Below are 10,423 nucleotides of genomic sequence, written 5' to 3' on the forward strand. Positions count from 1 at the left end.
CACTTTCAAAACAGTTACAAAGTGTGTTAAAGAACACAATAAAATCTTAGTTAAAAACTCAAAAGAAAAGTTCAAAGAGTTAAAACACGAAACGGTTTGTTTTCTTTTTGCATTGAGCCAGGCTGCACGGACAGCTAAGAGTGTCTGATGTGCAGAATGCAGGCAGTGACTTGGTTCATAAAAAGTGACCAAATCTGTAACAAGGCTTGTACCCATGTATCGTATACCCAAAAGGTTGTGAGGAGGAGAATGATGATTTATTTCTTTGAATTTGTTATAAGTCTGGCAGCTGAGATTTAAATGAGCTGGAGGTGAAAGATGGACTTCTGGCTGAGATCCCAGTAGAAGGAATTACAATTATTCAAACACAATGAGATAAAAGGATTTAATGGGTGTGATAAATGTGGTTGCACTCACCTGTTCACGGCACCTGATGTTAATGAGCAGAAAGGTAGGGTGAGCATGAGGCGAAACCTTCTGTTGACTGCAGCTTGAGCGCAGCTTGAATCATTTTGATGCATCTTTTGGTTTATGTATACTTCTGCACTAAGTTATGCAATAGGCCAATGTTGAAATTTGGCATAGTAAATGGTGCAGTTATTTGTGCAGTCTGTGCATTTGTTTAATGGTTTGAGGCCGTGTGCCGATTTGTACAGTGGACAGTTGTATGTGGAATAAAAGTAGCAAATAGTACAGAGGTGTATCTCATGGGGCGATCGTGGCTCAAGAGTTGGGAGTTCGCCTTGTAATCGGAAGGTTGCCGGTTCGAGCCCCGGCTTGGACAGTCTCGGTCGTTGTGTCCTTGGGCAAGACACTTCACCCGTTGCCGCCTGGTGGTGGTCAGAGGGCCCGGTGGTGCCAGTGTCCGGCAGCCTCGCCTCTGTCAGTGCGCCCCAGGGTGGCTGTGGCTACATTGTAGCTTGCCATCACCAGTGTGTGAATGTGTGTGTGAATGGGTGGATGACAGGTTGTGTAAAGCGCTTTGGGGTCCTTAGGGACTAGAAAAGCGCTATACAAATACAGGCCATTTACCATTTACTGTTGCACGTCATCTGTGTCCTCATGTTTAGCCTGCCGCGGCCGTTGGTTGGAGGAGCCGCAATAGTTTGGAAAGGAAGGAAGCAGTAAGGTCAGTTTCCATTCTGGGTTTTCAGCATTAATAAAGAAACCTGCAACAAGGTGAGTAATGTTTGAGGTCCAAAAGAAATCAACACAGAGAAATTTTTACAGTGCTTTTCTACTCTACCTGAACATTCAAAGCGCTCTATACAGGTTGCCTCATTCACACCTGTTCATAGAAGCCCTTTTTCTGTGCTTTCTACCTAACATTCACACACATTCATACTCTGATGAATGCATCAGAGAGTGACTTGGGGTTAATGTCTTGCCCAAGGACAGTTAGCATGCAGTCTGGAGCAGCCAGGGATCGACCCAAAAACCATCTGATTAGTAGATGACCTGCTCCACCTCCTGAGCCACAGCCACCCCTTTCAGAGGTAAAGAATGATTTAGAAAGTAAGTACAGTAATTTTTTGAGGTGATTTGATTAAAAAAAATCATTTTTGCTTCTAATTACATAATTAAGGTGTAATTACATCTTCCAACAAATTGATACATAAACGTATCATTTATCTACTAAAAATACATAGGAGTTGGCGTCATGTTGTGGAAGCTGCCATCTTGCCCCACCATCATACACTGGCTGAGATGGGCATCGCTGCGCCGCCTTTTCATGTTTTATGTAAGTGGATTTATACATTACTTTGAATTTAAAGATGTCAAATAGCTCTTTCACACTACATATGACTATTTCACATTTGTACATGTATATTTTGGTGATCTCTTTCTCAGTATGTTTTTCTTCTTATGGAAATAAGCTAATTTTAAACCAGTTAATGTTAGGCTCCAGTGTCCTAAGAAATCACACCTTTCCCCTGATAAACAAATTGATTGGATTCTCTCATTGTGTGGGAATTGATTATCAATTACAACTTCAATGAGCCACTTCAAAGAAAGTTTCACCCGCGTGGGCAGCAACAGAAAGTCCAGATGTGGAAACAGAAGGTTTCCACATTAAAATATCGATATTTGAATCATTTTGGGGTAAATTGTAGTTTTTCATTAACAGGAACACAGTGGAAAGAAACTATCATTCAGATTGTCTACATTGGAAAGAACTACTCCCTCTTCCGCCTTTTATAGTCATGTGTGAAATACGGCTGTATAAATGTGTGGCAGCCTGTGGCGTGCGCACTCACAACAATGGCTGAGCGTAACTGGAGTCATGTGCGCACGTATTTTACATCCACAAACAGCCCAGACGTGGTTTGCGATACATGTGGCAAGAAAGTGAGGTGTTGTGGCAACACCACTAACCTTGTCAAACACCTCAAAGTAAATCATATCACAGAATATGACGAGCTTATGTTGAGGCAAACTGAAGAGGAGGAGAAGGACGGGTGCTGCTAGGGTGAGACAGACGTCTCTCAGGGAGTCCTTTAGTGCTGCAGGCAGGCAAGGTGTTCACATAGTGCACAACTTCAGGTTTTTGATTTCTATATGATGAATTCTGCATTATTAAGTGATAAGAACAAGTAATCTGATGTCCTGTAATGATTATGACGCTATAATTTGAGATACAATAAAAGAGTAAAGTTTTTGTACAAAGTATCGGAGCAGTATCGTCGATACCACCCTGAATTTTACTTGGTATGGGATCGGAAAGGAAATCAGTGGTATCACACATCACTAGTGATCAAATGTCAGGCCAAGCTGGAACTGATTCCTGTCTTCTGTAACTTCTACAACACTGTCCAATAGAGACACATGAATGAACTGCAGCGTCATTAAAAACACTGATGATCTTTATTTAAAAATGTAATACATTTACATCTGAATAAACTTTTAGGCATTATGCTGACGGACGGATGGATGGACCATGAATGCTTTCTCATCCTTCTTGTCATGCACCATGGAAGTGTCTGAGGGGCTTTTCCACTTGGAATGGGGATACTGTGTCCACACTTCAGAGGTGGAGTTTCCAGCATCTCACCTGGGCCTCATCTGCAAACAATCAGCAGGAAGGCTTCTTAAACCAGCGCTGCCTGCTACTCCTCGCCAGTTTGTTCTGCCATCTCCAGTGGTAACTAGGCTTCCCCTCTGCTCCAGTTCTGGCGTGCTCCTTCCCTGTGTTTAACCTTGTTTTCCCTGTGTTTAGGTCTCCTCTGCCAACGTACTCATCCTACCCTCAAACTCCCTTACCCGTCCAGCAACTTCTTCTCCCTCTGTTGCAGAATTCCCGTTGGATTGTTCCCATCAGGAGCCAGGTGTTCAGTCTCTCGATAGCTTTTCCTCTGGTTCCTGCTGTCTGCTGACACTCCTAGCTCGAGCCACGTTCTCCATTCCCTCTCTAAAGTCTCATAAATAGTTTAACCATGTGCATTGAATCTGCATTTGGGTCTAAGCTTTCTATGCAGGGAAGAAATCATCACAGTGACATCTATTTAATTTTCAATTCAATTTTATTTAAAGAGCGCCAAATGACAGCAACAGTCACCTGAAGGCGCTTTATATTGTAAGATATACTTACAAAGAAAACCCCAACAATCATATGACCCCCTATGAGCAAGCACTTTGGCGACAGTGGGAAGGAAAAACTCCCTTTTAACAGGAAGAAACCTCCAGCAGAACCAGGCTCAGGAAGGGGCGGCCATCTGCTGCGACCGGTTGGGGAGGGGCAAGGAAAATAGTATAAAGACATGGAACAGAGACAGAGGTTAATAACAAGTACCATTCAGTGCAGAGAGGTCTATTAAACATAGTGGGTGAAGAAGAAACACCCAGTGCATCATGGGAATCCCCCGGCAGCCTAATGCTGGGCATACACTGTGCGATTTTTGGCCCATTTTGAGCCGATTTTTCAGTCGTGCGATCGTTTTGGGGATCGTCCCGAGTTTGGCCTTGATCAAACTTCTCACCCCTGCGAGTCAATCCTACAGTTTGATCAGGAGCCGAATAACGCGACTGAAAAATCGCAGCACAGTGTATGCCCAGCTTATTGCAGCATAGAGGATTCAGGATCACCTGAGTAGGCCATCAGATTACTGAAAGGATACTGAAAAAACCCGTCGAAGTAGTCTTAGTCTTCATTGCTGCTGGTCGACTCAATTGAACACCTCTGAAGTTTGCACACAGGCAAGTATTCCTCTTCTTGCTCAAAATCCTCTCGGGAACGCTTCCTCGAGCCTCCAGTTTCGTGTTCAAGCTCTTCGTGCGCATCTTCAAATACTTCAGAGTCATCATCGCTCCATCTCATTCTTTTGTTTGCTCCTAAATCTTCTTCATCCCTCTCTCTAGACCTCTTCCTGGAAACACCTGGCTGAGGGTCCTCTTCTGGGATGTACTGGCGAACATCCATGCGGCCTTCAAATGCCTCCTCATTTTCAATGCCACCAACATTGAAAATGATCACAACCACATCATTGTGATCCCCGTGCTGTTCATCGTTGTCACCATTGGCATTATTGTCCCTCACATGAATATTTTGAACATCGTCGTCGTCGTCATCGTCATCGTTGCCGTCGCCGTCGCCGCCGTCATTGTCGTCATCGTTGTCGTCATCGTCGTTGTCGTTGTCGTCGTCGTCGTCATCGTCGTTGTCGTCGTCGTCGTCGTCGTCGTCATCGTCGTCATCGTCGTCATCGTCGTCGTCGTCATCGTCATCGTCATCGTCGTCATCGTCATCGTCATCGTCTTCGTCCCCGTAAAGGTAATTGTCATATTGTGCCAGTACTGAAGCTATTAGCTCATCTAGATAGCAACAATATTCATGGAGAGCGCGATACAGTCTGTTCAGGAAGCCATTAGCAGGTTCCTGATCTCCATTTGCCAACATTCGTGGGTTAACCTGTTGGCCTGCAAGATCATTAAATCTTTTAATTAACATCCATAACTATCTGCTGAAAATCTGTTTTTCATCAATTTCAAGACTGAGTACATGTGCTTACCGTTTTGGTTATTTTGTGGTCCGTCTCCACTTGCACTCATTTTGACTACAAGGAACACAAAACAACAATGATCACTAAACCTCAACCCAGAATGTTCAGAGAATTTGCTTTTTTTGTGATGACTTTAGGCTGCGTCCAAACGTACACGGCTATGTTTGAAAACGGACAATTTTCCTTTTTCGTTTAAAAAAAAATAATCCAGTCCACATGTGCAGTTTTGAAAAAATATCTCCTTCCACATCTAAACACTAAAAACAAAGTGAAACGCTGTCAAGAACACGCCAAATCTTAACCGTGTAGAAATGTTGGCCAATCAGAAGTCTAGAAGCCTGGGTGGGAAAACCTCATAAAACCTTACGTACTTCTGAGAAGTTTTTGTCTTTTTCTGGAAAAGCAGCTAATTTTGTGTTACTTTCACGTGCCTTCATCGTTTCAAATGTTAATAACTAAAGACAGACTCACAACTTTGGAATGGACTAAATGCATACAGCATACATAAATGTCATTTTTTAAAATTACATTTCTTCCAAACCGACGTCAGGATTTGGGTTGGGAGAGCGTCTGTGTTGAATGTAGAATCCACGTCTGATGTAAGCGTGTAAAAACTGCAGATACTAAGATTAACAGACACAGTATGTTGTCTACATCTGCCATTGTAGAAATTGATCTCACGTAAACAATAACGTGGCCACAGCGTGACTTCAACAGCGGCGCACACTTTTGACATTGCCTGAGTAAATGTCCGTTTTCCTCGTCCACACCTGAACACAAAAACGTGCTTTTTAAAAATCTCACCTTTCAGTGACTCAATCTGCTGTTTAGGTGTGGACGAAAGGCCCAAATGCAGAGACAAAGCTGCGCTTTCAAAAATAGCCGTGTACATGTGCACGTAGGCTCAGTTTCTCAGAAATTCTAATAGTTTGTTTGAGAACAAAACTTACGTCTTCTCTATTTTCCTAAATGAACAAAATAATCTGAGAAATAATCGTGTTAAAAAGAGCTTCTGTCACTCTAAGATATGATTAAGAACATTTTCTAATTTATGTATCATTTGTCAAATATTACATCAGCTGACAAATAGTTAAGTCTTCATTTGTTTTCCTGAATAATAGATCCACATCATCCTCTCTAAGATGGAAAATATAGTCTAGTCTTGCACAATGTAAAGTACATAAATACTGTCCTGGCAAGCAGGGAAATCAGGCTTTATATATTTAAGTAAATGATCTTGAGTTTATAAACTGAAATTTGAGCTTACTTTAGTTCTTGGTAGATTACACAGCAGTTAATCCTCAGGGAAACGTCCAAATGTCACTAAATAGTGGTCTGCTTTCATTCGGTTGCAGTGTCTCTTCAGTTTTGTGTTCATATGCTGATGTTTTCATTCAAACATGCTTAAATGCTGTGATGTCACTTTAGCAGCAAAGACTGCGGAATGTGCAGAGATTCTTTTGACATCAAGTTGTTTGCTCAGATTTTGATATCTTTTAAATGGAGACAAAACAAAACGCTATGGCAACAAAACAACAAGCTGTTTCCAGTGCTTAATATTTAACATGTCTTTGTTATAAATTTTATTTGTACAAATCTGTGATGTTGATGTGCACAACGTGGGATTTAGACCTCGGAGGGTTAATCAACAAATCACGAAAAATTAGGTTTAAATTTCTGTTCATGACGGTGCAGATTTCTGACATTTTGTGTACTTGAAGCATTTAACAATTTGATTGTTTTCTAATAAAAACTGTGTGAAACTCAAGTTAGAACTGTGTTTGTAAATGAACCGTCCCATGTTGTGTAGCTTTCTGGATTTTATACTTATTGGGCTACATATTAATTTACTATACAGGCTATACAGTAGATAAAATCTAAACTCACATGTTTTATGTAACTAAAGTGTTTAATCATGTGGGCTACAGACAGTAATCAAGTTATGGACTATATTGATATGAAAAACATGCATACTTAGTGCATTTGAATCATTTTAACCATATGTAACCACCTGCATGTCATGGTCCTGGGACTTCTACCTGGTTTTTTGTGTGTCTTGTATTGTTGTTGTTTGATGTCAGCTTTAGGGTCCCTCGGTTGTTCTGTTAAGATGTTGCTTATTTGATTTCCCCTCGTGACTTTACCCCCTGTGTGCCCCCTCTGTGTATCTGCCAGCCCCCATGCCTCGTTTCTCCTCCTTGTGTTTTATTCCATGTTTTCCCAGCCCGCTATGTCTGTGTTCTCTTCCAATCTGGTCTGCGTCTCTGTGTGCTTCCTGTTTTACTTTGATAGTCTCCCGTCAGTGTTGTGTTACTCCTGCCGTGTCTCGTTATGATTATCAGTGTCGCCTGTGTTCCCCGTGTGCTCCCACTTCCCTCGTTAACCCTCTGTGTATTTGTGTCCACGTCTCCTACATTACCTACATAATAGAGCTATAATAAATGTTTGTTTGGGGTTTTTTTAAGTACAGAAATCAGCTGCTAAAATAATTGTTTTGACTTTTTGGGAATGCTTTACGGTCTGTTCTGTAGGAACGCTGAATTAATATATTGACTGTCTGGCCCCTTCTGGCTATTTAATAGTTGCTGAAGGAGATTTTGTTCATCCCCAGCTAATCTCATCCATATTTATATAAAATCTAGCATACTCCACACCACACAAAGTCAGAAGCCAGTTAAAATCTGTATGTGGTACCTGAGGCGGTGCTGCACTGACCAGTTGTTTCTGGCTATTTGCTGGTTCAGCCTGCCTATCACTGCAACTCTTGGCTCTTATTGGTCAGGCTGGTGTGTGTGTGTGTGTGTGTGTGTGTGTGTGTGTGTGTGTGTGTGTGTGTGTGTGTGCGTATTGTAAAGACTTGATTCCCACAGTCCAAGTCAGGGTTTTAAAATGCGTTGCTGTCTCCATCCAGCATCAAAGCTGCATTGAAATTTCCTTCAATGAAATTTTGGCTCAAAGAAAAACAGTGTTGTTACTGTCAATCTCCAGTTAAAATAAAAGTGTAATTAAACCAAACGAAAGTAATGTACTAATGCTGGTCAAGACATTACCTGTAGCTGAGTGACATTTCCTCCAATTTCTGTTGGTGTCTGCAGTTTCCACTGGGGCTTAGTGTCACCTCTACTGCTACCCGACTGCACCACCATCCTCCACATTGCTATGCGTCCATTGGTGGTGCCAGCTGCTAGGATTTCTGAGTGTTGCAGAATTTTTAAAAAAGCAACGAGTTTTGTTTTTTTTAACCTATGCATTTGGAAACATTCAGGAATATGGTGATGGGAAAGAAAAAGGTGGTTTCCATGAAGTCTCCCTCTCGCATCCACCTTCCATACTGCCAAAGCTCCAGACTGTCAATAACAATAATAACAGTAATAGTTAACAGTTAATTTGCCTAGCACTTTCAAAACAGTTACAAAGTGTGTTAAAGAACACAATAAAATCTTAGTTAAAAACTCAAAAGAAAAGTTCAAAGAGTTAAAACATGAAACGGTTTGTTTTCTTTTTGCATTGAGCCAGGCTGCACGGACAGCTAAGAGTGTCTGATGTGCAGAATGCAGGCAGTGACTTGGTTCATAAAAAGTGACCAAATCTGTAACAAGGCTTGTACCCATGTATCGTATACCCAAAAGGTTGTGAGGAGGAGAATGATGATTTATTTCTTTGAATTTGTTATAAGTCTGGCAGCTGAGATTTAAATGAGCTGGAGGTGAAAGATGGACTTCTGGCTGAGATCCCAGTAGAAGGAATTACAATTATTCAAACACAATGAGATAAAAGGATTTAATGGGTGTGATAAATGTGGTTGCACTCACCTGTTCACGGCACCTGATGTTAATGAGCAGAAAGGTAGGGTGAGCATGAGGCGAAACCTTCTGTTGACTGCAGCTTGAGCGCAGCTTGAATCATTTTGATGCATCTTTTGGTTTATGTATACTTCTGCACTAAGTTATGCAATAGGCCAATGTTGAAATTTGGCATAGTAAATGGTGCAGTTATTTGTGCAGTCTGTGCATTTGTTTAATGGTTTGAGGCCGTGTGCCGATTTGTACAGTGGACAGTTGTATGTGGAATAAAAGTAGCAAATAGTACAGAGGTGTATCTCATGGGGCGATCGTGGCTCAAGAGTTGGGAGTTCGCCTTGTAATCGGAAGGTTGCCGGTTCGAGCCCCGGCTTGGACAGTCTCGGTCGTTGTGTCCTTGGGCAAGACACTTCACCCGTTGCCGCCTGGTGGTGGTCAGAGGGCCCGGTGGTGCCAGTGTCCGGCAGCCTCGCCTCTGTCAGTGCGCCCCAGGGTGGCTGTGGCTACATTGTAGCTTGCCATCACCAGTGTGTGAATGTGTGTGTGAATGGGTGGATGACAGGTTGTGTAAAGCGCTTTGGGGTCCTTATGGACTAGAAAAGCGCTATACAAATACAGGCCATTTACCATTTACTGTTGCACGTCATCTGTGTCCTCATGTTTAGCCTGCCGCGGCCGTTGGTTGGAGGAGCCGCAGTAGTTTGGAAAGGAAGGAAGCAGTAAGGTCAGTTTCCATTCTGGGTTTTCAGCATTAATAAAGAAACCTGCAACAAGGTGAGTAATGTTTGAGGTCCAAAAGAAATCAACACAGAGAAATTTTTACAGCGCTTTTCTACTCTACCTGAACATTCAAAGCGCTCTATACAGGTTGCCTCATTCACACCTGTTCATAGAAGCCCTTTTTCTGTGCTTTCTACCTAACATTCACACACATTCATACTCTGATGAATGCATCAGAGAGTGACTTGGGGTTAATGTCTTGCCCAAGGACAGTTAGCATGCAGTCTGGAGCAGCCAGGGATCGATCCAAAAACCATCTGATTAGTAGATGACCTGCTCCACCTCCTGAGCCACAGCCACCCCTTTCAGAGGTAAAGAATGATTTAGAAAGTAAGTACAGTAATTTTTTGAGGTGATTTGATTAAAAAAAAATCATTTTTGCTTCTAATTACATAATTAAGGTGTAATTACATCTTCCAACAAATTGATACATAAACGTATCATTTATCTACTAAAAATACATAGGAGCTGGCGTCATGTTGTGGAAGCTGCCATCTTGCCCCACCATCATACACTGGCTGAGATGGGCATCGCTGCGCCGCCTTTTCATGTTTTATGTAAGTGGATTTATACATTACTTTGAATTTAAAGATGTCAAATAGCTCTTTCACACTACATATGACTATTTCACATTTGTACATGTATATTTTGGTGATCTCTTTCTCAGTATGTTTTTCTTCTTATGGAAATAAGCTAATTTTAAACCAGTTAATGTTAGGCTCCAGTGTCCTAAGAAATCACACCTTTCCCCTGATAAACAAATTGATTGGATTCTCACATTGTGTGGGAATTGATTATCAATTACAACTTCAATGAGCCACTTCAAAGAAAGTTTCACCCGCGTGG

General features: G+C 41.8%; 1 protein-coding gene across 1 annotated transcript; it reads right to left on the reverse strand.

The window, feature by feature from the left end:
- Nucleotides 1-3,502: 3,502 nt before the first annotated feature.
- Nucleotides 3,503-6,739, reverse strand: LOC146702935 (uncharacterized). The gene is made up of 2 exons (XM_085465999.1): nucleotides 6,265-6,739; nucleotides 3,503-5,051 (listed from the first exon to the last, which is right to left on the reverse strand). Exon 2 carries the CDS (start codon nucleotides 4,943-4,945, stop codon nucleotides 4,139-4,141), a length of 807 nt encoding a protein of 268 aa, XP_085322125.1. The 5' UTR covers nucleotides 4,946-5,051; nucleotides 6,265-6,739; the 3' UTR covers nucleotides 3,503-4,138.
- Between the last annotated feature and the right edge of the window lie 3,684 nt (nucleotides 6,740-10,423).

This window comes from Copadichromis virginalis, linkage group LG8 (assembly GCF_057382275.1).
Source record: "Copadichromis virginalis isolate Kocher_CV1m ecotype Utaka linkage group LG8, C_Virginalis_male_GT1.1, whole genome shotgun sequence".
Classification (NCBI taxonomy): domain Eukaryota; kingdom Metazoa; phylum Chordata; class Actinopteri; order Cichliformes; family Cichlidae; genus Copadichromis; species Copadichromis virginalis.